Consider the following 27,242-nt stretch of genomic DNA (forward strand, 5'->3'; position numbering starts at 1 on the left):
AGTTAATTTAACCCAAAACCTCTGAGAAACAAGGCTACGTTTATACAGACATCCCAAGGAGTAAAGAACTTAACACAGAGGCATCTGCACTTGAAAACAGAGCCCAGGGAAGAGAGAGAGAGGGCACGAGACCCTTCTTGCCCAAGCCCCACACTGCTGCCAGGGTGCTGGTGGTGGCTAGAAAGGGCTGTTGTTGGCAGCAGCTGATGAGCAGGATTGTGGTGACAGTTCTACTAGCTGCAAGCGGGTGAGTGACCCTCAGTATTAACTAATTACTGCAAACGAGGGGCTGCAAACTGCAGGAAAGCACCTGGGGAAGGCAAGAGCCCCGGGCCAGGACAGGAGCATCGCAGTGCGGGAAGCAGCTGGGCTCCCTATGGAACTGCTCCTCACTGCAGTGCACTGGCTCTGCAGAGACCTCCCGAAACTCACTGCATGGGAAAGCAGGCCGGGCTGCCGAGTTCTCTCCTCCCAGGTGACTTCCCAGGCAGAGAGACCCTTTTCCTCCTGCCTGTGGACTCCACATCAGCTCCAGGACTTTGTCACCAAACCTTAAGAGGAAGGTGAGGTTGCCAAGGACAAATTCACAGTTCTCCAGTGTTTACATCCCCTGAACAGGTAGAACATTTCAGTGCAATAAAGCCCAGGTATCTCCCTTGGAAAAGGCCAGGTTTCGTAGTCAGAAAATCCTGCTGGGTTTAGCGAGATATTTTACTCCTTTTACAACATTAAGGAGAATTAAGGTTATTAAGGTTCAGGTTATTAAGAAATGAAATTGAATTCCTTACAGACTTTTTTGTGATCTGAATTAGAAAACAACTCTGCCACATTTCCCACTCCAAGTACTCGCAGTTTGCTGAGATACCTAGGCCAGGAGCTTGATTAACAGGGATGCCACACTCGGTATGGAAGGTCTGATCTGCAGTATTGAGCAGGTGGCCCCATCTCTGCCCTTTGAGCTAGTCACTTGGCACACTAAGGCACACTTTACAGTACGTGGTCTTTGAACTAACCAAGCAATCCCACACATCTGCCTATAAGCAAGTGCCTAAACACTCGGCTTTCCGATGAAAAGCTGGCTCATGGTTCAAACCTGCTGTCATGAGCTCACTTTTTGCTCAACTGCTCTAGATATACAAAGAAAAGTCCTAAATGTAATAGAGACAGGTCCCAGTGCTCATCTACATCGTATTTAGAGTCAGCAGCAAGTCCCAGCTTCCCTCTTTGGTTCATAGCACAGACAAAACCCTCCTCCACACCATGGCAAAGGAGACCCTTTCCAACCAGGCACACATCAAAACCAGAGCTGCTGCTATGTCAAAGCGGCAGCTCATCCTCAGAGAGGTTGCAAGGCCAGTGTCCTCACCAGGAGCCACCAGAACACGTCAGGGCCATGTCCTTATTCACACCCTCCAATGCACCCTGGATAATTGGGTATCAGCTGCTAATGAAACACAGAATATCATTTGCTGGCTTGCAGGGGCGTGTGTGCCTATGCTGCATATGGGGCACSAAACTGCATCTTCCCAGGCTTTGCATTTGGGAAGTGCTTTGCATTTGCAGTGCTTTGGCCACCTTGCAGTCTGGAGAACATAGAAGCAGATGGAGCAGGGACCATGGAGGAGAAACCCCATAGTCCATGTGGCTGTTGAAGGCACCATGCCTCTTTGAGCCCTGATGGGGAGACTGGAGTATGGAGAGGTCTCTGCTTTTGGAAGAAGAGCTAGYGAAGCTAGATCATTCCACCCCGCAGAGATGCTGGGTTAAGAGCTAGGAACTGCATTATTCTTTGCTGTCCTCGTGCAAGGAACCAACTTGAATTAAAAGCACAATGATATTCAGGTAAAGATTAGTGCATCTGGACAGGTCTTGAATGATTTGATTTATCTTTGCAAAGATAAGCTGTGAAAATACTTCATATGAAAGACCTCTTTCAACATCCATCTCAAGGAGGAATAAAGTCAATAAATCTGATCTTTGGCGAGGAATATTCTGATTTACATTCTTCAACTTATGCCAAGGTGATTCATGTAAATTAACACACCTATATCAGGAAATCGGCCTAATCTGAGTAACCCGAAACTGGGATGGATAAAAGCAAAACAATTTGAAAGGTGTGATCTTTGCTCTACCAGGATTCTGTGATCCTGTTTTATGAAATGCAACTGACTGCAACAAGTTGCATTTCCTGATGTACTGAGTCCTCCCCCATGGCTCCTGCTGAAGTTGAGGTGGGCTGAAGCTGTGTCCCACCTGCCCTGTCCCACACTCACATTCCTGCTGCCCCATCAGGGCTCTACCATTACTGCTGCAAATCCCATGTAAAGAGCATAGTGAGTATCCAGCTCACAGTTTTCATCTTTGTAGTAAATTTTCCTCTTAGCAACTATTTTAAGTTATATTATTTGTTGTAGTTGTTGTTTTTCCAGTCATGTAAAACCTTGCAGAGGAGAAGAACCCCTTAAAATCCTACACGGAAGCACTCTGATGACCTGTGGAGGTATCACTTTCAAACAATGCTTGCTGACAAAAACTCTGACGCACTGAGACTTTTCCCTCCRTGCAGGAGCAGCGCACGGGGTCGGCCACATCTCTTGGTCAGCCATCATCACAGTGCTATGACTAACACCCCTGTCCTCCTCCAACCCAATCCAGCYAACCCTGCCAGGCCTTGGTAAGGAAGGAGCCTTTTGGAGAACTTCTATGGGCAAGAACACAAGGGCTAGAGGACAAKCCAGCTCCCTCTGGCGCAGGAAGCAAAAGGCAAGGTGGCAGGAGAGAAGGGAGCTGACACACTTCCAAAACCAGTCACACGGTGACTCTTTGCACTAAGAGCACGGCCGTCAGCCTGACAGTGAACGAGGTCTGTAAACAAAACACTCCCTAGTGGCATTGGGTTCCGAGTGCCGGGCGCAGCTCGCCTGCCTGCGCTCGTCYGCGCTCACGGCACGGAGGGGAGCGTGGCCCAAAAACAGGGCACCTGCTTCCCCCTGGGCCCTTCACTGCTCCGCGCCTTGGGCCATTCCCTCCTCCGTCTTCTCCTGGCTGCTCAACAACCACGATGCTTCCTCGGGTGCAATGCCCTGCTCCGGGTCCAAAATCCTTCCTGCTGCGACATGGAAAGAGCAAGACTGACGTGGGCTGAACCGCCGGGAGCTGGAGGGCACCTGGTGCCCAAGGGCCACCGAGCTCTGCCCATCTTCCACGCTCTCGCCACCCTGCTAAAAATAGTCTCTTCTTCTGGTTTCGTCACTGATGAAGGATGGATTGTACTGGCCCGGGTAGATGCACGAATGTCGAGATCCGGGCAAACCGGTGTAGGGAGGGTAAAGTCCGTTTCTTTCCAGGTCAGGATTTCTCAGTCCAGTTGGCTGTATTAGCAAAAAATAATCAGTTAAAAAGGGTCTTATTCTCACAGTCAAACGGGCTTTCAAGCGCAATCTTTTCCCCCTTCCCAACAGTCATTTCAGTAGGCAGAAGGAACAACATGATCACCAGTGACGTCTACAATCTTGAATCATTTCTACTGTGGCAGCTAGGCATTGCCTGGAGGGGATTATTCTGACCCAATCTAGTTTTAACATGCTGGTCATTAGCAGATTTGAATTTTACCTAACCCCACGTGCAGCCTGAATGCATGGTTAATTTTTAATCCCATGAAAGCTGTGCTGATGAGCTCAAGCCTTGAAATAACTCTCACAAGAATGATATTGACCCATAGTTATCTTTAAAGGAAATTCTTTCTGAAAAAATCAAAGTTATTTTCCCACTTTGAATATTAACTGGARGCACTTCTCTCTCCTCTAGTCAGAGGTGCCTGCCATCCCAGCACAGCAACCTCAATTATGCATCAAAACCAAGGTAATCCACCCTGCATTTTTCCCATTCTCTTACTCAAACAAATCTCCTAGAGACAGTTAACTAAGGAACTTCGCTGTCCGAGGTCAAGATGGCACAATTCTTTCACCCAGTAAGAAACATTAAGCCACCCAGTTTGATCTGTTACAGAGCAGATCCAATGCAAAGCCCTCATCGCCTGCTCGTCGCTGTAAAGCTTCTCCTTCTAGCCAGCAGCATAATAACAGTGCTCAAAAAAGTCYAGGAAATGCATTCTCATTTCCAAATCTCTTCCTGAAAGCAGCGAGGAGGATTAAGTCCCTCCGTACTCCTTGCCCCCGTAAACTTGCTTGGCAGAAATTAAAAATATAAATCAGATAAAAAAAAAAATACTGCTCTCTGCAGAGCAAACCCAAACACCTTGGGAACTTCCAACATGTCAAAAAAGTTTAGTGATGGGTGATATACAAACACCACAGAATGCTCTGGATATAGGCATTCATAACTGGTACTAGCTAATGGACACTTACAATGTCCRTGATGCCAGGTCTTGTGTGCCCTTCTCTGCCCTATGTAGCCTGTTATTTCTCCACCACCTCTTCTGCAATCCTTGTTCCCTCACAGCTGAAGGCATCCTCCTTRCATGGTCTTTCTGCTACAGGAAAGGGTCTGTCCCATGGAAAGGAAAGGAGCTGAGAAAGACAGGAGTCCCTGGTGAGCCCCCTTCCCATTTGGGGTAAAGCCCCCTCAGGCAAAGGTCTAAACCTCCCAGTATCAGTGAGAGAGGAAAGGAGCAAACTATCCCCAGGGAGTACTAAGAGACTGTCCAAAACCTTTAACTGTCCTTCTGTACTCCAGGATTGGGCTTTYTCATTTCCCTAATCCCCTTCTTATTTACATCTCTCCATGGTATTCACCACGTGCAATAACCAACACATCACATCTGGCATCCACTTGGCTCCTAACACTTTGCTCTCTATAAAAACCATTGCTTTGCTCTTTTGTTTTGCACAAGATGGATCTATGCTTTCAATGAATCTGTGCTACATCAGACACAAAGGAGTAGTAGGTAACTTAAGAATAGGTACCGAATAATATACATCTGTCATCTGCAACAGGTTCTTAGTGCTTCCATTCTCCTGCATCTCAATGGTCTCTCTACCCCACTCCTGTGCTCGAGGGTTCTTCGGATACTCAGCATACGGTGACATCTGGAAATCCCCACTCTTGAAAATGAGTTTGCTTATGTCGTTTTTATTCTTCCTGTTTAGAAAAGAATGAAGGAAAGTAAGAAGGTACAACTTATCCTTTGATGTTATACACATTTGTGATATGTTCTCAGGAAAGATTTAACTATGTTATAAACCTTGACTTGTAAGATTTACCACATGTTGTAAATCTTGATTGGAACAGCAATTATAATTATCTTGATTGGAACAGCAATTATTATAATTATCATTATCATTCAGGATGAGCTGAGGGCTCTAGTCCAACCACCAGCTCCAAGCAATGTCAGATATGAGACAAGACCAGGTTACAGAGTGGGTATCTGGTCACGATTTGAAAACTCCAAGCTTTTCATTATACCCAATCTGAACCTCTTATATTTCAGATCCTGACTATTGTCTCTTGTTCACCCATCTTACACTGTAAAAATCCTGGCTCCATCTTCCGGAAGACCTCCCCATATGTGTTAGGTTCCTCATGAAGCTTTCCCTTCTAGCCCAGCTAGGTCAGGCTTGGTCAGGCTTCCCCCTGTGAAGACTGTCTAGGTCACTACAAACAGCATCTTTGCCCTAAAGAGCTATCTACTGGTATTGTCATCTTGATTTTTTTTTCTAAAACTATCTACCATTGGTTGAAATCAAGGTAAAATCAGTAAAATTCACTAATCTAAAAATCAGAGATTTACTCATCTGCTCTGCAGAAATTCAGGAATATTGACCACAGAACATCATGGCTAGCAGTTGGATGAGTTCAGGCACAGGCAATTAACTACAGGAACGACATCTCCAGGAAGAYTGGATTCTCATATCTCTGAGAAAAGACTCTGAGTAAAGACTGCCTGTGATTTTAAAGGCTGGCTTAAGCAGAAATTATGAATTTAAGGCTTCATGAAATGTCATGGTCAGTGTTATGGAGGGGTGATTAAAAATAGCTATAAYGGCCCCTCTTGACCTTAAAAATCCGTGTGTTTACCCGAGTCAATGAAAGAGGCAACAAAAATTTTTTTAAAAAAATGACAACTCCCAAGCTATTCAAGCCTTACAACACTTGACTATAGTATTTCCAGGTAATATTTTAATTCCTAAGACAAAATTCTCATAAACTGCTAGTCTGAATGACACCAAATGCCTCTATATAATTACCATATGAGGCTCATTTTGGAGAAATTCCCAGTTTGAAGCAGTAACCTACCAAAGGAAAAGACTACTATCAAGTGGCTACTTCAGCAGACAAGGAGCCAGGACTTGTGAGAACGTAATCTCCCCTCTCCTGAAGAAATCTGCCCTGAGACCTGGAGGTGCTGCAGTTGCTACTGTGTTGGCCACCACACCTTCTGCCTGGAGCTAACCTGGGAGCCTTGGCTCAAAAAACAGGGTGAACAAATGCACACTGCAGAAAGACGGTGCCAGCCAAGCCACTGATAAGCTACTGATCGTCCAGCTACAGGCTTTGGTCTGGATAGCTTTGAAATCCTGGGCTTGGAAGGTGAAGGGAAGGGGCATTTCTGCAAGACTTTTTCCACGGTATATAAAATCACCAAGCATAACTACCTTGGCAGCACATCCTGCCTCTCGTCCAAAGCTGCCTGCTGGAATGGGAACTGTGTGTGTGCCCGTGTGGGCTGTGTGCAGGTTTGAAACGTGGGGAGAGACACAGCGTGAACATGTGCAGGATTTGTGCTTAGAGGAAATGGAGCACAGCCTTGCAATGCACACAAACATAAGGCACACTTCCTGTGGCCTAAACTCCTTAAACTCAGCTTGGGTTTGGGGGGACTGTTCTTTAGTTTCCCTATGATTCTGGGTGGGAATGATCCCATTCTGCCTCCATCCTAGGGACACCTCAGACACAATCTGAGGAGATACTGAATTTTGTAGCCTGTCTGATGGAAAAGAAAAACACATATACATCTCCAAAAACATATATACATCTCCATATATACATCCCTAGYGAAAGCTTACGTCTTTCACTAGACTGCTTGCTCAGCCATGCCTTTGTCCCCTACGTTTTGGTCCTTGAAGGCTCAGACGTGCAGCGCTAGGTCAGTGTAACGCACAGACCCCGTGGTACCTACCTGCAGCAGGTTATGATCAGAGCGATGCCCAGGATGAGCAGGAGCCCCCCTCCTGCGGCAGCGATCACCACCGTGATGAGCTGGTACGCTGCGATGGAGAGACAGAGACACTCATGCAGAAACAGGGATATCAGTGTAAATATTAACACAAGCTCAGACAGAGTCGTTAGGTAGAAGGATTAGCTGTTCACGTCCCTCTGCCAAATGTATTTTCAAGTAAAATGGATGGAGATCTACTGTTGAAGGACAAACATGCTCCTGTTTCTCTAGRGGACAGATTCTGATAGAGCAGCTATAAAAATTCGGAGTGATCAAAGTAACACAAACAATATGTTGTGGATTTTTGTGGATTCACCTCCAAATATCTCACTTAAGAATTGCCCACTCTATCTCCTGATAGAAAGAGAGAAGGGAGAGCTCCAAGAAAATGGTAATCTTATTAGGAGATAACGTTAAACCAAGTTTTGAAAAGGTCAGCAACACAATTTTCAACAGAAAATGAAGAAAAKAAAACCACTGACAGGAGTAACTCTGCATCTGCTACATTCTAGACATAGTTATTTATAATTACTTGGTTCATATTTCCCATTTCTAAGGCAGTGGAAATGCAAAGCGAAGAAATCTGGAACTTACGGTTTCCACAGTTGAATCCGCCTAAGCCGAACGGGCATCTGGTGACACAAACAAGAGGGATTCAGAGGCTGTGGCAAGAGGCCACCCAAGCCACACTGGGAAGGATGGTGGGGGTAAAACGAAGGCAGAAAGGGGTAAAACGTGTACCTCACACAGGTCTCATTTTCCAGCTTATATCCATCGTCGCAGGCTGGAAAAGAGAGAAGGGCCATGAGCACCGCGTAGTGGTGCCCAGGAGGTATTGACCACATTGACCACGGCAGCTTCACCCCGAGCACTGCTTGGGACTGACAAGCCTCTCCCTAACTGGCAGAAATGTGACACTTGTCAAAAAAAATAGGCATATACCCTTTGCTACCCATATATATTTACAGGGTGCTCTGTCTAATATATATATATATATATATATATATATATATATATATATTTTTTTTTTTATAGGGTGCTCTTTGCCCTGTCTGCTAGTTTAAAAACCTCTGGGTAAAGAGGACCCAGAAGTGTCTCCACTGCTATGCAGCCTTAGCTACAGGGCTAAGCTGGAGCCTGTCACGCTATAGGCACCTGATGGAATATTTCCCAAGAGCGTCTCTTCTTGCCCAAATCAAAGCTCACTGTATTGCTTCATTGCTTCCCCCAATATATCACTGTAAAAAATCTGCAAGTGTTTCGGGGCGTTTTGATTTTGAAACCTCACTTAAACAACATTACCTTAACACAGATGCACATTGTTCATTATTTTTAAATGTTAGAACTGCAATAAAAAGTTATCCAAGCATTACTGTGGCTAACCCCAAACCATATATTACACTTTGCCTCATGGAAAATGTCACTCCTTTCTTTTTTTCTTTCAGATCTGCAGCTATACAATTTTTTGCAAAGATTTGGTTGCAGCCCAGTACAAAAATAAAAACTATCCATTGATCCAAAATACAGTAACTTTCATGTTTAATGGGACAATAGCTGATCATCTGGATTACCTGAGAAAATTATGCCATGCATGTGATGAACAGCAAAGATGATGATATATTAGTCACACAATTATAAGCTTCATATTACTGACAAGATCACTGCTTTTTCCTGCTCTGGTCTAGAGGATGTGCTGGCTGTGTTATAGTTAGCCCTTTGGTGCTTCAAAGCAGCAAGACAGAAATTGCATTAAAGCAACATTATCTCACTGGTGTGTGGCAAGGCCAGCAGGGACCAATGTGACTGTGACCTCCCCATCCTAACATGGGTCTCAGGACTTCCAGTTTCCAATCAAATAGCTGACCTGGAACTATACATTAGTGAACCATCCAAGMTTGATGTTATTACTTGCAGTAACGCTTTAGTACGAGTGATAGTCAGCTGCAACCCCGGGTCAAACATTCACAAAGTTAATTTTTCCAGCCATTAAAAATATTCCYCTTATTTCTGGTCTGAATTATCCCAGCGTCAAATTCCAACCCTTGAAAGCTTTCTCACTGGACTGGAAAAAATTTGTATTTATATGATCACATTTCTCTTCCTCACCATCACATCACTCCTTAGCTTTCTTGTTACCAAAAGCCAAGTACACCCCGATCCTTGAGACTCCCTGATTGTTCCAGCTTTTCTCTGAAGACACACCACTATTCCTTGACCTTTGGAATACCAAAACTTGTCCTCTTCTGGCTCGCCATGCTCTCTAAATAAACCCAAGGAACATACTAGCCCTCTGAGTCAGAGCTATGGGACCTCTAACTTATATGCTGGGCCCTCTCCCAGCTCTGCCAGGGTCCCCACCTTCCAGGAGATGCTCCTTGCACGAGCTCTTTGCTGCATCTCTCCAGGATATTTTTTGCACAGGATTTATTTTTAACTTTCTAATATGGTTCTTCTATGAAGGCGAGAAAGAGACCAGAGGTAACAGCCCAAGACTTAMAAGTCTCAGTCAACCAAGGGCCAGGTCAAGAGGTGATAAACACCAAAGTGAACGAGCCTGGCTCATTCATTAAATGAAGGCATTGGCAAAGATGGAAAGAAATGTCTTCTTTCCATGAAGACAGCTCCAGTCTGCCCCATTCAACAGCCCTGATCACCTTGCTTGCCCTTTAAGGAAAGACTGGAAGAATCTATGAGCTGATGCTGAAGCCCAGGTTCATTTCAGTCTGTGTAGGGCACATCCATCCCAAGCAATGTCTCCAAATTGCAGTGCTGCCTTGGACAGGAAATGTTCCTGGCTTTGTCTGTCTAGGAGCTTTAGGAGGTGTGGAGAGGGCAATGAGGATCCTGAATGTGCCTCTCCTGGTCTTATTCCCCTTAAGCTGCATAACTCTGGTGCTTACTTCTTTTTCCCTTCGTGGCCCCCTTTTCCTGCTTCCCCTCTGGCATGTTTCCTGCTCCTTTGATCAAGCTCCCAGGAAAGCCCACGCTGTCACGCTTGCTTGGCGCGCTCTCAAACACAGACAAGGAGCAGAAGAAAGGTTCAATATCAGGGGCCAACCAAAGCTATCAAATTTTGCTTTTCTACTCGGGACTCCTTTGCTACCGCCTTCCAGTTATTCAGGGGTCTCTTTGGAAACTTTGCTGAGGAAAAGCTGGTATCTAAGAGAATATGGCACTGGGCAGCTGGCCCTTGTGCCACCCTGCAGCATCCCCTCTAGTCAAGAAATCCCTAGATTCATTTGACCTAAAAACTCTTCTGGCAGTGTAAATCCAGCCATTAGGATGTCTCCTACTCACAGCACAGAGCTGAAGGTGAAATTTAGGCCTAAAGGTGTTCTGCTGGTKGGTTTGTTTTGCAGAGCAAGCAAGACCTGTAAATAGGGAGTAATTACATCTACCTGGCTAAGGAACGCTGCATCTGGGCCATCTATAACCATATATTTGAGTGCCAGACAGCCTTTCAGATACTTATCCTCGTATCATCACTTGGCAGGAGACACAGGCAAGAAAAATAGAATAATTTGCCCTGGGTCCCTGCTGTCGGCAGCAGAACAGGGGTTGGACAAGAGTCTCCCAGAAGCTGTTTCAGCTCTCTGTTCACTGGATGACCCCTTCTCTGCCTCTCAAGGGTAAGGGAACACAGTCAATATTTTCATAATAAAATTCCTTTCACAACAAATAAAGATGAAACTAGGGAGGAAATCCATAAAAGAGAAATATTTTGCCTTGAACCACACAGTGGACAAGAGGCAGGACCAGAGTGCAGCACCCAAAAGCGCCCATTTCACAGATGTCCACTGCAGATTGTGCAACGTGTGACATTTCCAGCCACATTTCTCACACTCTCTGACTGTTTTGGAGCCAACCAGGCATCTTCTCCTATTTGAACAGCCTACCCTGCAGATGTTGCCAGCAACAATATATAGTCACTTTTGAAATTGCTATTGATATGTCATCAGAAAGACGGATTTCTTAAGCAGCCCCACAGCAATGACCACTGCAATGAGGGAGGAGACAGATTCTACAATTGTTTTGACCACTGGCACAAAGACAAAGAGCTTGCTTAAGATACAGCAAAACAGATTTCACCATCTGAGTAGTTAAAAAATAATATAACCCTTGAGCTTAAAATTTCTACTAGGAGCCCAGCTGAAAAATAAATCCACAGCCCTTCTCAGATACTTGCTTATTCTAAAAATATTGATGATGTATTAATATAGCTTGCGAGTCTAAAGCAATTATCTGAAGTTCACTGAGAGTTCAGACAAAACCAAAACAGGCAGAGCTGCATGTCCTCTGTGCTCCGTGCCACCGAACTGGAGCCCGGAGCATTTGGGCTCCCCTTTCGCCTGTTTCTCCATCGTTCCGTCTCACAGCATGCTCCAAAAAGAGATAATATTATTCCTAGACAGAGACTGTGTCTACTGAAACGTCCCCTAGCTAAATACAAGAAATCTCAGCTGTTAATATTGATTCATAATACTGAGCTGCTTAGGATGCCGGGCGATATCTGGCGCCCGCCGACACACGCACACTCACAGAACCACTTCCAGCAGCAACCAAGGGCCAGGCAGAACGCAGCCAAAACACACGGCGTGAGGAGCGGTACCTCGGCACGAGTGGTCCATCCTGTTGTATTTGAAGTAGCCGCTTTTGCACTGGCAGAGCGCGAYGCCGTCGAAGTCGGTGCATTCAGAGGTTTCCTCGTCGCACTCGGGGTCCTTCTGCTTGCACAGAGTGCCGACTGTCGAAAGACACGGGCAACATCAGCATGTTCTCCCCTCACCACCTCATTCTGCACGTTCGCTTTCCCCAGGCAGCCCATTTAGGTCATGCGTTGCTTTCATCTTCTTTTYCTTAATAATATTGGCTCCCTTACAAGATAAGGCGACATTACTGCATGCCACAGCTTCTTGCCCAGCTCCTATCGATCACGCAGGCAGGCAGAGGGGGGAATAATAAATAGTTCAGCTTGGAGGCAGAATGGGAAATTAAAAAGAAAAATTAGTTTTAACTCGAGCTAAAACACATTTCCTCCRAGATGGCTCAACAAATCAATTTTTAATTTTAAGTTTATGTCAAGCAAAACGTTCTGCTCAGCCCAAAACAGATTCTTCATTTTGATTTTAAGCATGGTATATTTTTCACTTTTAACAAACAAAAAAATACATTTTGATTCATTCCACTTCGAATCAATGTCTTTAAATGTCTTTTTTTTTTAAAGAGTATTCAGCAAAACTCAATTGCGTAAGTTACATCATATAAGTAATATATGGCACATAAGTGCCATCATATTTGCATTTTTACTGGGAGGCTGCACTAAKATGGATGAGCAAATGAAAAAATTTTCATGATACAGTTTTTATAGAAAATATGTTATCCATGTGGAACTCAACTTTAATAAACTCATCTCCAATAGACTCTCCATCCCTTTTTTACTCTGACATCTATTCTTTAAATACTTACGAATTCCAATAGAATGTGTTTCTTAGTAATTCTGTTTATGCTAGAAGGAAAAATTTAATGAAAATATTGTATCTAGCTGGTGAATATAATTTGATTTGTTCTACCAAAATCATTTAATCAATTCAATCCAYGATGGTGTTTAGGATTAGATATGGAAAGGTTTCATGGTCTGAAAAAACTTAACTGGGAGTAATTTTTACACCATGCCCATTCAACAGTCAAGCCTGGAAGGTGGAAAAACATGGATTTTTCAGTGAAGACTGGGGCRGTGCTGATGCACTCAACAGGATGGTTTTGGGCAGCTGGGATGCCCCAGTGGTGTCAGTGACTGTAACCATCACTGTCACCATCCTCCTGATGGATGATCAGGACTGATGGCTTTTGAAACCCTCCCTCCCTCTTGAGATCAYCTAGTCTAAGCTCCCTGCTCAAGCAGGGTCACGTAGAGCCATTGCCCAGGATTGTGTCCYGGAGAATTTGAGTATCTCCAAGGATGCAGAATCCATAACCTCTCTGGGCAACTCTGTCTCCTCCTTTTCCAAAGAGCCACRTATAACATGCTTTGATTTCCACGCCCCCCAATAACCAATCCAGATCTCGGCTACCTCTGTGGAGCGGCCTGAGGTTTGAGATGAACTGGCAGGTCTCTGGGGGCGACGTGCACGCTCTGATGTAGCTTTTCACACTGGTGACGACATCGTAGAAAGTCACGTTGGAAGCCAACGAAAACGTGGACTGCACCGAAACGTGGACCACGTTGGCCTCTCTAACAGAAAACGAAAGAGCTGTCACCATCACCACTCAGCTCAATGTCATCATTACAGTGGTGTATGTAGGCCTTAGTAAGGCAAGTCATGCATAACATGCATACAACATGCATGCTGGACACATGGTGCCCCTTACCTGGTGGCCTTAACCACAGAGCGGTGGTAGCCCGGTAAGGTGGCCAGCGATGCATCCAGCTGAAAGGGAGAGCAGAGCGGCCAGTTACAGCCCCAGAGGGGAACAGAAGGGACGTGGGGTGGTGATGGCCCTGCTTCATCTTTGACTGTCACCTCAACCACAGTGTGATGCCCAGGGGCTCTCTGAACTTTGCAGTGGCTAATTTTGCAACAGGAAAGCAAGGCTGATGACATGGTTGCTGGCCTAGGGCATGGAGCAAGACCTGGTGCTTTGGAAATCAGCACCTGCCTTGGGCCCTGCTCTGTGATGGCCGTGAAGGGCAGCAGACAAACTGCAGCCAGGCTGGGCCCTGCTAACGGCGTGGACTTATTCCTGTGATGATCTGACTAAATAACTCACAGAGAGACAACCACCCCATTCCTGGGGACTTTGGGAAGAGCCCAGGCGTGCAGCAAGTTGCAGGTGTCACAGGCCAACACTTGCTCCAAACTTAAAAGTATATATAATTTTTCAGCACTAAACATGAGGTGAAAAACCAATCTTTTAGCCTAGCAGGAAAACAAAAAGAACTAAGTTCCAGCCCAAAATAATAGTGCCGAGTCCTCACTGAGGATTACCCCATGACCAAAACGTGTGCTGTTTGGCAGACAGAATATTGTTAGTGTTTCCAGTATTACAGTCATCCCAATGTGCTCAGGCTGAGTAAACATGGGATAAATGGTCCCCACTCAAAGAACAGCTTTGCGTCCCCCTTTTCACTGGTCCTACCCATACCTGAGCAGGAAGGTTCAGAGATTAAACTGGTGACACTCACCATCGTGAGGATCTCGCCCTCGATGTGCAGCAGTTCTGCATACTTCCCGTGAGTGATATTTGGCTTCAGGGGAGCCTGGCCAATGAATATTCTTACTGAAAAGGAGAATAAGAGGAGTTTAGCAGGAGCTAAACAATTCCCACAACTAAATTCCAGAGCTTGACGCTGCTAAACAACCAGCATTTCACCACTGAGCTCATACATTTCTATGAACCAAAAATATCTAGGCAGCACAAACTAATTTATGGGGACCCCAGAACAGCAGAGAGAAATTTAAATGGTTAAATTAACTAATAAAACAGTTCCTGGTACAAAAGTAACATACAATAATTTTGAGTAAATGTACCAAATATTTTTCATCTCCCTTAAATGGAAGGAAAGCAAATCAGCAAGTGAAAATAAAGCATTACAAAAAGGACATTTTCATTTCTAAGCTCTTGGAGAGAATAAGCAATGACATCTGAAAGGAGGTCCAAAAGATGTATTTTTCCATGTTCAGATTCATATTTGATTCATGACAGCAGAATGTAATAATCTAAGTTGTCCAGACTTGGAGAGATAATACTCCTCAATTTTTTATTACATGTCATGAGATAACTCAGTGGAAATGAGAACTCAGAGCTCAAGTTTTATGTKCTACCAGAAAAACAAATACAATTGCAGATAACATTATAAAACCTYTAATTCTTTCCCATTTTTTTCCCATTCACAGAGCCTATCTTCACCACAAATCACATATCAGACAGCTCTAGTATAACAATTCCTGGTAAAAATGAGGCAAGAATCACCTCCACAGTATTTATGTGATCTACCCTCAGACCCCAGTCTGAGGTATAACCAGAACAACTCTCTAACTCAGAAGTCGTCACATTTTGCCACGGAGAAACGTTTCAAAACGCCCTTCAGGGGCTCCTCAGTCACATTCTCTTAGCAAAATTTCCATGTCACTAATCCTCTCTGAGCAAGGGTCAGAAGAAACACTACCAAAATAAATTCCCCATCACAACGGGACACTGAAAGGTCCTTGAGATTCATGGTCCTTTAATATAAAGGTCTCAAATAATAAGCATGCTGCACAAAAACTATTTAAGGTATGAAGCCAGACCTTGATCTAACAAAGACTTTCACGGCTGCTTAATTTCATGCACATGGTTGATCCCACTGAAGTCAGGCTGCACAAGAGCCCTACTCACTTCCATAAAGCCAAGCTTCATCTTGACTTCATGGTTTTACAGGCCTGAGACCTAGGAGAATCTGCAGAATTCATTTTGGGGGTTTATAAACCATATTGAAAGCAGAACTGGCACATAAGTCCTTCCCAATAAGCCTGAGCCCACTGCTCAGTTTCTGTATTTTTAAGGCTAGGCTTAGAAGTCCTTAAATATTGCTGCCTTTGCTCCCGGGGGCATCCTAATGTGGCAGGCATTAGACTCTGCACTTGTACAAACAATAAAGGGGTCTTGTTCAAAGTGGTAGCTGGAAGGCACATTAAACTCCTGAAGAACTAGTTTGAGCTTCAGTTAATTTATTTCAGAACATTACATATAATTATTTCCTTCTTCCCTCCCTGTCTTTTCATTTTTTCTCTCTTACCTAAATTGCACTTTCCTTTTTCCAGCTCATACCCAAGGGGACACTGGCAGATGTAGGAGCCATGGGTGTTGTTGCACGTGGCCAAGGCAGGACAGGGATTGGAAAGACATTCATCCACATCTGCAAAAGTGAGGAGAAAAAAAACACAGCCTGCAGTTACAGAATCACAGAAATCATCAAACAGTGGACAAAAAAATAAAAATCAGTTTGGCTCCCGTGACCCTCTGAGCATTATCAGATGAATTATTGCATCATTTGCACTTACTATTTATCCTGTTCTTAATTATTTCATTGGAGCTGAAAGAACAAACACAAAACATTTTCTCCTGAATATTCATCCYAAAGCTCTTGGGACCCAAGTTCATATTAACACCCCGCTCAAATGCAGATCTCCAAGTGCTTTTCAGAGATAAACATCATTATAGTTAGGCATGAAGGAACAGACGAAATGACTTTGACGGSCAGAGCTCCATAGAGAACCAGGGCTCCTAGTGCTCCTTGCTCTGATTTCTGCCCTTTTGGTCCAAGTCCTTTGGGCATTAACCATGGGAAYCAAAGCTAGTGCTTCAGCATGGCTTGGTGGTGGTGGAGGCAGCCCTGGCTGCTACTGCCTCCTACCCTGACGCCCTTGTGCTGCTGCTGCTCCACCCCTGGCACCAGGCAGGCCCTACAGATCCAGCCAGCGCTACAGATCCAGCCAGTCTCCTCTTTGGGACACAGCTTGAGGTGACCTCCATGCTTGGAGCAGCCTGGCAGGGCCGGCTGAGCACCAGCGAGACAAGAACTCGACATCTCCCATCCAGAGAGACAGAGATGAGTGGGCACGTTTTAAAATACTGGCTTTCGCTTCTTTATCCTTCATTTTGCTGCTTTTTTTGTACAATCCGGGACACCAGCAGCCTCCTCCCGKAGCGCAGTCCTTCAGGCTTCTCCAGGTCAGGTGCAGAAGCAGCGGCGAGGGCGTTAGCAGCAATTCCTCGCGTTCTCCCCAGAACCTGGAAGCCTGACAGCAGCCTCTTCCCAGCTTTAATGAGCGTGATGTCAGCGCGGGACTATGCTAGAGCTCAGATTTATTCTGCGGCTCTGACAGGGGGATGAGAGCGCGAGAAAGGCAAACTGGCCAGGATAATCATTTCTTTGGCATCTGCTTGGAAGATGTTACGGAGCTGCAAAGCTGTACGATGCCCCAAGTACAAAGCCTTACATCCAAGAGCAGATTTTACTTTTTTTAAAATTTTTTTTAAGAGTAAATGGCAAAACCTGATATTTAAAAGAAAGAGGAACTTGTCAAAAATGTGACTTGGGCAGTAAAGAGGCTACATTCCACTATTGTTTGCCTAAAATAAARCTATTCACAGTGAAGTGCTTGTATGAAGCCATAGCTATAATTAAAACCAATCAACTTGAGAAATAACCTTTAAATTATTGGATATAGTGTATATTGTTATCAGTATTTCATGACAGTAATGCAATTAGTGCCCATGATACCCTACAGTGGCATGAGGGTTGGATTTCTGAACTTCAAACACAGAATCAATTTCCGTTCATATAAAATGCAGCTCAATATATTTACTCGAGAAGATAAGGAGCCTGGTAATAAATGAAAACCTTTATTCACCCATAGGGCTTTTTGCCCTCTAAACTCCTTCCAGGATGCTGCAGTGAACCACAACTACCTTTTTCTGAACTGCCCTGTTCTCCAAAGGACATGAGTCTCCACTCCAGTTCACCCCTTGAAAGAAGTTCCCCATGGCCACGCAGGAAGGGGCTCTTGCAAACCTACATATTTGAGTTTTATAGGGTGAAGAATTTGCCTAAGAACAAACTCCCTGGTTTCTTCACAGAGATTCACGGAATGCTCTTGAACTACAAAGTCATCAAGAAGTCAACCCGAAACACTTGCTTAGCACATTTCTCAGCTTTTCTTCCATAGCTGTGGTCACACCAATGCACTTAGCAAGACTGTGGTATGTAACCTAGAGGGAGAAGAGAGGAGCCCTCAAGAAGGAGATTATTTAGTGAGACGGGGAGAACATGATCATACGTTGTAATAACAGAATGAGTTCCAATGCAAACAGCAAGCACCAGCCAACTGCCTTTTCTCRTGAAGAAATACATATTGATCTATTTTTCAAGAGAAATATAAAGATTGCACATCCTAGGCTTACCTGGAAAGCCATCCAGGTTCTATTTTGAATTTCCCAGATTTCAGCTTAACATTTTCATCACAAACATCCACCAAAATGTTTGCCTTTTTCAAGCAGCTCTGCCTGATTGCTCAATCCTCATCTTAAAATTRCCAGGAATGAAGACCAAATTCTTATCCTCTAGTCCTGTGGACAACAGACTCGTTTGCTACATAACCATCCAGGGATCCGCATGCTCTCGGTCCCTGTGTCACATCCCCCAGCGCTTTATACCAACAGGTATAAAGGTTACCTGTTACTGGTGACGGTGTCCTCAGCCTTGCTGTGCTGCTCAGCGGAGTGGGAATCGTTGGTTTGGTAGCAGTGGCYGAAGTTGTTGCCATGCTCATGGTGGTCTTGGTGGGCGGTGGTGCTCCAGGAKGCTTCGTCACCGGGACGTTTTGCTCGGTGGCTCTACCAGTATTTGCAGTGCTACGATCAACAGCTTTTGGAGTCTGGCTGGTGGCATGAGCTGTTTCAGTGGCCATGGGTGTTTGGGGTCTGAGGACTTTCGTGGTGCTAGGCTGAGCTGGGGTTGGTCTGCGAACTGCAGGTGTCGTCAGCACGGGAGGGTTCACTGTAGTCAATGCCACCGCTGAGGGGACAACTTCTTGGCTCGTTGTGCTTGGTGTTGCACCGTGGGGTGTCCCTGTTGTCCCAGCACTCAGGGTGTCACTAGAGGTAGTGAGCAACGGTGTGGTCTTTCCAAAGTCACCCTCCTTGGGAGAAASAGTGCTCAGCAACGGGCTCTCTGTTACAAGCACGGGAGCAAACATGGACACAGCATGGCTGCCACGCTGCTCCATGGGCTCGGTGGGAAGAGGAGCAGGGCCTGCAGAGATGAAGGTGGTGCTCTTCTGGGGCTGGGACGTTCCACTGGGCTTGCTGGTATCTCCAGGAGAGCTCCCAGTGATGGCTGCAGTAGAGGGCACCTGTCTGGCTTCAGTAGTAGCTACTGAGGTGCTTGTTTGACCACTGTCGTTGGACTGCGACGTGGAAGATGGTGAAGAAAACAGAGGAAATAAAGATGTTAACGAATAAGATGGGGAAAGCAACGAAGAAGTGGGCACAGCACTTGACAAAGCCTGTGGAGGAGGAGATGAYGCCATCGCGGATGAAGACAGCAGCTCAGATGCATCTGATGATGCAAATGGGTACGCTGGTGATGCTGTCGATGACGTTGAGTGAAGTGATGAAGTGAGCGATGGCACTGAGGAAGAGGATGGAAATGCTGATGAAGATAGAGATGATCTGCCAGTAGGCAACAGCTCAGGGTCCGTATCCAAAAGAGTTGCATTCTGTGTAGTGCCTGYGGAAGCAGAAGTCAACAGCTTGGAAGAAGGTACTAGCAATGGCTCAGTAGATGGTTCAATAAAACTGCTGTCACTGGAGACGTTGCTCCTTCTGTCTTGAGTCACAGAAGAAGACTGAGATGAATCAGAAGGGCTGGAAATTTCTGAAAAAAAAGTGGAACTTTCCGAGGACTCGGCAGAGGTGCTACTGTTGGATATAGACAGGAGGGTCCTCTCTCCACCTCTGGTGTACGTGGTTGAAATGTATGTGCCGTCCGTGTGCGAAACAGAGGTCCTTTTCTCCACATCAACGCTACTGACTGGCTGATGACTGCTTGGAAAGCCTGGAGGAAAAGGATAAAATACATTAGAAAAACAGCATAATATGAAACTATTTTGACTTCATATTAAAGTTGCTTGTTAAATCTGTCAAACATTCTTGTCTGTGAACTGGCCCACATTCCTTACCAACTCGTAATTTAGCRACCTGAGGTACTAGAATTTCATAGCTATGGAACTGGGAGTCTTCTGCATTCCTTAATTTCAAAATGTTGAAGTTTGACAAACACAAGCCCCTGTGGAAAGCATAGGTTTCTAAAAAATGCTTCTTCCAGTATTGCTTTTCTAATGTGATTGAGCACTTGGTGTTCTGTAATGTTTTGTTGTAGGCTAAGCAGGAAAATACACCTGTTCTCTTTATCTCTCATGACATAAAACTCACATCCTTTCCTTCTTAGTCTCCATTCCGTACTAGAGAATATCAATCTTCTTAAGTCAGTTTGTTTCTAGATACAGGGAACTGTGAGCCTCTRTAGGATAACATTATTATGTTCATTTGTAGCTTATCAGGAACTCATTGATCGAAAGCTTTGCAGGCAGGAAAACTTAAATGAATAGCACATTGCCTTGCAATAATTCAGATTATTTTAAATTAAAGGTACAATCAATAYTAGAAAATAAATGTCAGGATTTAAAAATATCTTCAGGAATCTCTAAAATACAGAATAGGATCTTCAAAATTCAAAACTTGAACTTAATTCTAGAATTGACTGAAGTGAACACCTCCAAAAATGTCCCAACAACAAATTAGCTAGGGTGCAAAACAAATGATGTGACCATCAAGGCAAGACAACTTCCTTGCTAGTGAATCAGGAACCCGCTTCATCCTTGAGGATGGTGGTTTCCCTTCTGGAATGACATCCAGATGTACAAAAACATCCTCCTCAAACACCCAYGGATGATATTCCCTGTACTGGTGAACGAGGGCTTTGCACACAACACAGGTAAATGCAGGATAATGGGGACTCACTCTTTTCCTCCCCCAAAAAGCATTCGTAGACAAATCCACTAACTTACTCGAGAGATCTCTCTGGAAAGATGAGTAAGTCGGGATCTTGGAGGAATGCGTAAAGAGCGTCTCAGTCACAAGCCCCGTGATGCCCAAGCTGCTCACGGAGATGTTCGGCGTCCCGCTCTGCTCCCTGGGCACCGAGCTCTTCCCTTCGGAGGAATTAGCGATTTCCAGGTGCGACGTGGAGCTCTCGGTGCCCTGGGCCAGGGTGTCGTTGGTCACAGAGCGCAAGGTCCTGTCCCCGCTGCCTGTCACCGCGGCCGAGCCGTGCGCGGGGTCCGTGCGAGCGCGGGACACCCTCCTCTCGCTCCCCGAGCTGCTCCGTGAGTGATGGGKGCGTCCAGGGGCTGAAACGGTATCAGAAAGTGGGCGCTCACTTTTGCCATCCCTGCTCACAGTGCACTTATGCATTCTACAGTAATTCTGCTTTGGAAAAACAAATTAATAAAATTGCACAGACAAATACAGATTAAATAGATTTCACACAGCTGTCACCTTAAACACAGACCTAACGCTCCAAACCTATTCCAATGAAAATGTTAGAAACTGGCCTCTGTAAATGTATAGAGCCAATGGTTATCATTAGACTATATTGCTCTAGGTGACCCTGCGTGAGCAGGGGGGTTGGACTAGATGACCTCTGAGGTCTCTTCCAACCTTAAGCATTCTATGATTCTATGATAAGGACACAAGTTTTTAGAATTATTATCCCACCAAACCAAGCTGTAGACATTTCTATAGTGAGGAAACCCAGCTCGTATTCCTGAGATTTAATACCAACAGTTACCAATATACAAGAATATCCACAAACAAAATCATCACGATTTACAAATGCTGCCCATGGCACCCACAACAGCCCTAGGACATGTTGCTGGCAATATCAAACCCATGGAGGAGGAGGAGTGAATTTTCTTTATCTAGTTCAGCGGTGACTCTGGAGTTCMGAGAAACTCACTGGAAGGTTCTTGTGGGGCAGAGAAGGCAGTGGAGGCCTGGGATGAAAGGGTGACCTCGGTCGAGGGCTTGGTGTAGCCGGCTTCTCTGGGCAAGACAGGCCCTCCCTCAGGCCACTCCGTTGCGGATGGGATAGGACTGGAGCACGACTGCACGTCTGGGTTGGATGTGGAGCTTTCTGTCACCTGGCTCCATGTGCTGYGGTCACCTGGAGCCTCAGAGGTCTCCTCTCCACGCGTGGAGAAGGTGGTTGAGGTGTACGTGCTGTCGGTAGGAACGATGGAAATCCTTTCTTCTCTCCCTGGAAGTGCAGAGATACAGATACGTATATACATATAAATGTATAACATTGATGTGTTAATAATACTCTTGAGGCTCCAATAGAGACTAAAATTGGAACGTTTCAATTCTCACAGCTGGAGGCGTAGCTCAGTTACTGACACCACTTATTTACTACCTGGAATTCTCAGGACACCTGTATTTTTAGGCTGGTAAAAGAAAATCCTTGGATGGACCGGTGGGCTTTCAAACTAACTTCTGTGGACATGGATGCAGTGGGTGGGACCCTGAAAGCCCAGCCAGGACCGACCCGAGCAGCACTCCTCCACTGGGCACCAGCGCCCTGGCTGAGGACACTGCAGATGAGAAGCAGGACATGTACACGGCTTACCCGGGCAGAGAGGGAACAAGGCAGCATGGCAAAGGAGGGGAAAGGAGGAGGAGGGGTGCCCTTTACAGCAGCAGCGAAGCGGGGGATCACACAACCCACCAGAAGCATCCGGGGAAGATGAAGACATTGAAAGACTGGAAGAAATCACAGGCAACGGCTGCGTCGAAAGCTCCACRTATTCATCATCACTCTCCGAAATATTATGCTCCCTTCCAGCCTCCATTACAGAAGATGACAGCTGGATGGGATCCAAGGACACACTGCTCTCTGGAGCACCAGGTGCTGCGCTGATGTTGGCTCCGGGCTCCATGGTCCTTTCTGCACGCCCGGTAGCCGTCGCTGCGCTGGATGCACTGGGCAGAGCAGGCTCAGAGCTGCTTTTTTCTGTAGCTGAACTAGTAGCTGCTTTGTCTGAGAAAGGATAAATAAAGCAAAACGATTCATACATAGCAAACTGCAAGCAGATGGATAAGTTTTCCCCTAACCCCACCTGAAGGCAGACCTTGTGCGTAGAGATATAACACAGGAGAAGACTTAAATCTGGAGAAAACATTAATTGCAAGGAAATAACTGTTTTCAAGAATACAGGGATTGCTGCTCACAGAGCGACACCCTGAAGAGGGCACTAAAAACAAAACGTGGAGGCAATTTTTATTTGTTTCCCCTCATTGCTGCGTGCCCCGGCTCGGCATTCCAGACTGCTGGCACTTGCAGACACCAGAACAACTATAGAAATGCCGGGAATTAAACTAGGTGGGGTCGCAGTGGTGAGTAACTAGAGAGATTTAAACAAAGCGTGTTCTGCAGGATCCGTAAATGTTGCATTTGTTTTCCAGGGTGGGAGTCAGGAACAACTAGCGTTGCCTCCCCGCTCTTGTAAACACTGCATGGTTTCAAGACAGTCCTCTTGGCCAGCTCGGAAAACAACAGCCCTCAAGGCCAGACTGCTCTCGCAATAAGGCTGGTTTTCTTTGGTGAATAAATGGAAATAACAACTAGTTTATGGAGAAAATATATTTTTCACTTGAAAGATGAATTTTTATTCCRTAAGTCCAATATCATTGTCCAGCATCTTTTAGCATCCTGCTCATTCCTCCATAGAGGGCTGAGATCYGTGGGAATGAGCCCTACGGAGGCCATTGGAACTCACCTGGGGAGGTGTTTTCCRAAGCAGATGCAGAGCTTGAGAGCAACAAGTCCATGAACGTTGCGGTGGCACCTGCACCATCGCCAGCTTCTGCTGCCAAAGCCATCCCAGAGGACTGGGTCCGACCCAAAGGGCGGATCATTTTGGTACCAGAGGTGGAAATCTCCGTTGCATCAGTCAGGCTGGTGCTGCTTGGTAGCGACCTTAACGTCCTTGTTCCACCTCTTGTGGACAGTGTTGAAACATAAGCGGTGGTGTTGGGAAAATCCGTCCTTTCCCCTGTTGATGGGTTGCTAAATGGCACGTGGCTGCTTCCAGTAGCTATGTGATAAAGAAAAATGTATACATGTGAGATGATAAATGAACAGATGAGCTTTCTTCTCTAACATCCAGAGGCAAGAGTGCATATGCAGATAGAAAATACAAGCAGATGTCAATCCAGAGAAAGGAGGAAATTTGCAAGGATGTGATGCTTTCTATAGAAAATTGTCTTATAAAATGCATGGTTTGACGCCAAGAAAAGTGCAATTGTAGAGTCTGTGGAACTACTATGCCCTGCACTTAATTTCACCATTACATGGCTCGCTGCGCTCCATGCTGCTAGAGCAAATAAATACTGCAGCATTTCAGAAAAGCCTGGCATTGAGCTGAGCTGAGGTGCAATGCTGAGCAGCGCAGAGAGCTTAGAAAACATATCAAACTTGAAGAAATGAGATTAGTGGGGATCAGCYTCCCTCAGCACTGCAATGGGTCAAGGACCACAAGCTCTGCAGAGAAAATCTCAGAGTCCATGTTCAAAGTTGTCGTAAATATGCTGAATTGACTAAATTTATGGGAAGCAGCATGGTCCAAGTCGTTCAGTGAAGGGCAGGAACTCAAAGGAACTGAAGTCAAGTCCCTGTCACTGCACAAACATGATTTATTCCTCGCTTGCTTAGTTCCCTTGCCTATAAAACACAGATAGTAATTTGAGACAGTAAAAAATATATATATATTTGAGGTCTGAAAGTAAATTATTTTTCTTGGCTTAATGAGACTATTCGCAAAAGATTTGTCCTTTCTATAAAACTCAAACCATTTTTTCCCCTCAAGAAGTAATTCAGACACCAAAATCACATCACATCTTTCCTTACAGCATATACTGCACAGCAAYAACATGCTTTGAGATCTATAGAAGAGTCTTGTAAGTGAAAAATAACATGGGAAAAAAATAACATTCCTCCTCTCACAATAAAAACGGTATCTCATTTGTAACTTGAGCTCACCTGCCGAAGGTGTTTCTGAAACAGACTGAGAACGTGTTAGCGAAGGGCTTGCCAAAGGTTCGGTGACATTCATGCCTGCTCTTGACCCTTTAACTCCATAGGTCTCTCTTATGGAAGACGASGACCGGCTCGCACTTGTGGCCAGGGACATGCCAGTGCCAGAAGGAGATCCTTCTGCTCCCCATTTGCTGATAGTGGTTACAGACCTCAGTGTCCTTCCTGCCGTGCTGGTGACGGTGGCTGCAACGTACGGGCTGGCGGCAGCAGAACCAGCAGCTCTTGTCTCTGTAGCCGAGCTCTTAGTTGACCAACTGCTGCTTCTCACACCTAAGATAAAGGAAAAGCACATATGTTTTACACATATGAAGTCATACACTGATGGACAGTCTCCTTTAGGCCGAGCACAGATGGGTACGTGGTTTGTTCAGAGCAGAGGAAGTTCTCAATCTGGAGCTACTTTGGGAAGGTGTGACTCCTTCCTGYCTAGGCGCACAGGCCTTATAAAAAGCTATGGAAGTCACAACTTAAATAAAAAAAAGGAAAGGTGGAAATAATTTACAGCGAAGATGTGTGCAACACTTTGTTTAAGCTCTCTTGGACCTAATTTAAACCCAGAGCCTCTCCCTTTCAGCTCAGAGCACATGCAGAGGATGAAGAAGATGACCCAAAAAAGGGTCTTCAGGTTCTTTGGAACCGGTCCTGGCTGCTGCCCATGGGGACACGCAAACAAGCTGGACACCAGAGAGCCCCGGTAGGTGAGCATGGCATTTTCCCACGATTTATCCCACTCACAGGCAGGGGCACTCGTCAAGCTGGGGAGAACTGAGGGCGATGCGGCGCTGACCTGGTGCGTGCGCCGCACCGCGGATCACCCACCCGGACCCCAATTGCATTAACTGAGAGTGGTGGGCACAAAGCAACGGCCGCCTTCCCAACACGCAAAATTTCCTCAGCGAGCAAATACACCAGCATTTGGCAGATTTTCAGCCAAACCTTGAAATCCCCTCCTGCTCTTCTCCTCAAATCCCGGCGCTGGCCTGACGCAACCAGCGATTAAAAACTCCATCGCATTCCATTGCAAACTCGCTGCATTTACAACAGTGCCGTGGGAAGGCAGAATCTCCCCTCAGCCCCCAGCTAGCCCCCTTCCAGCCTAACAAATTTACCGTTGGAATTGCTTCCCGGGCCAGAGCGCGCGCGTGCCGGCKCCGTGGCGTCCCGCGCGCCTCCCGTGCCGCGTGTCCGCTCCGTGCTGGGGGACACGGTCCCGTCTCCGAGGCCAGTGGCACCGCGGCTGGAGGTGGCCCCGGGGGTGCTGCTGCTGGCCACGGACACCGAGGACCTTGCTGTAGAGCTGGTGTGCGCCCGAGCCACCGCGGCACCGCTGGGGACAGCGCGCGGGGTCCCCTCTCCTGCGCCCGAGATGCTCTGTGGTTCGTWAGTGCTTCTGAAAGCTGGGAAAGGACACAGGAAAAGCAAAGCTGCATGTATGTAAACTGAAACAGCTGCATAAGCTTCGTCCCAGGATGTACCAGTTAATGCAGATAACAGATACATGAATATTCAATACCTAACTATTTACTACTGAGAAATCATTGAGACTGAACAAAAAGGAGCTGCTGAAGCTATTGCTTGCAAAAGAGAGAAAGTTTTCAACAAAAATCTCTCCTCCTCTTCCAACAAGAATAATATTTATCCATACCTTCATTTGTGTGAAATGTATTTGAACGTACAGAATGTGCCAAATATAATATTATTCCTCCTTTCTTTAAAATAAAAAGGATGTATTTTGTTTATAAAGGGTTTTAAATAATGTTCCAAGTTATAAAGCTAGCTATCAAAACTCACTTTTGGAAGTGCTTTCTGAAGCAGAGGCAGAGCCTGGGAGCAACGTGTCCGTGACTGTCGCTGTGGCACCTGTGCCACCTTCTGCCAACGATGTCCCCAAGGACTGTGTCTGATCCAAAGGGCTGATCATTTCGGTACCAGATGTGGAAATCTCTGTTGCATCAGTCAGGCTGGTGCTGCTTGGTAGCGACCTTAACGTCCTTCCTCCACCTCTGGTGGACAGTGTGGAATTGTGCACTCTGGTGCTAGGAAAATGAGAATTTCCCTCCTCTGCTGCTGAGAAGTTGGATGGCTGGTAGCTGCTTCCAATGGCTAAGACACAATAAAAGAGTTGGATTTATACGTACAAAATTATAACCAGATGGACACAGCTTCTTCCCAGATGCTTAGAGTTCATGCATGGATATCAAGCATAGGAAGTTTTCAATCTGGAACAAGTGCAGTTTTGTAAAGGCATGAATCCCTTCTAGTCAGGAAAACCTGAGTTGCTGCTTGCAATAAAAAATAAAAGAAAAAGAAAAAGAAAAAGAAAAAGAAAAAGAAAAAGAAAAAGAAAAAGAAAAAGAAAAAGAAAAA

At 45.6% G+C, this 27,242-nt stretch overlaps 1 protein-coding gene across 1 annotated transcript in view; it reads right to left on the reverse strand.

Annotated features, from left to right (window-relative positions):
* Positions 1–226: 226 nt before the first annotated feature.
* The window catches only part of HEG1 (heart development protein with EGF like domains 1), a 27,464-nt gene continuing 448 nt past the window's right edge, over positions 227–27,242 (reverse strand). Inside the window, exons 2-19 of the mRNA XM_026047757.1 lie at positions 26,667–26,978; positions 25,985–26,272; positions 24,819–25,145; positions 23,557–23,874; positions 22,506–22,817; positions 21,738–22,037; positions 20,788–21,129; positions 18,393–19,775; positions 15,954–16,073; positions 14,361–14,455; positions 13,547–13,605; positions 13,249–13,409; positions 11,787–11,921; positions 7,919–7,961; positions 7,772–7,809; positions 7,139–7,226; positions 4,926–5,100; positions 227–3,371 (exon numbers count right to left, since the gene is read on the reverse strand). Of these exons, the coding sequence (XP_025903542.1) occupies positions 3,222–3,371; positions 4,926–5,100; positions 7,139–7,226; positions 7,772–7,809; positions 7,919–7,961; positions 11,787–11,921; positions 13,249–13,409; positions 13,547–13,605; positions 14,361–14,455; positions 15,954–16,073; positions 18,393–19,775; positions 20,788–21,129; positions 21,738–22,037; positions 22,506–22,817; positions 23,557–23,874; positions 24,819–25,145; positions 25,985–26,272; positions 26,667–26,978 (4,646 nt within the window). The 3' untranslated portion in view covers positions 227–3,221. The remainder of the gene's footprint in view (positions 3,372–4,925; positions 5,101–7,138; positions 7,227–7,771; positions 7,810–7,918; positions 7,962–11,786; positions 11,922–13,248; positions 13,410–13,546; positions 13,606–14,360; positions 14,456–15,953; positions 16,074–18,392; positions 19,776–20,787; positions 21,130–21,737; positions 22,038–22,505; positions 22,818–23,556; positions 23,875–24,818; positions 25,146–25,984; positions 26,273–26,666; positions 26,979–27,242) is intronic.

Source organism: Nothoprocta perdicaria, unplaced genomic scaffold (genome assembly GCF_003342845.1).
Source record: "Nothoprocta perdicaria isolate Ctin4 unplaced genomic scaffold, notPer1 scaffold_0, whole genome shotgun sequence".
In the NCBI taxonomy this organism is placed as follows: domain Eukaryota; kingdom Metazoa; phylum Chordata; class Aves; order Tinamiformes; family Tinamidae; genus Nothoprocta; species Nothoprocta perdicaria.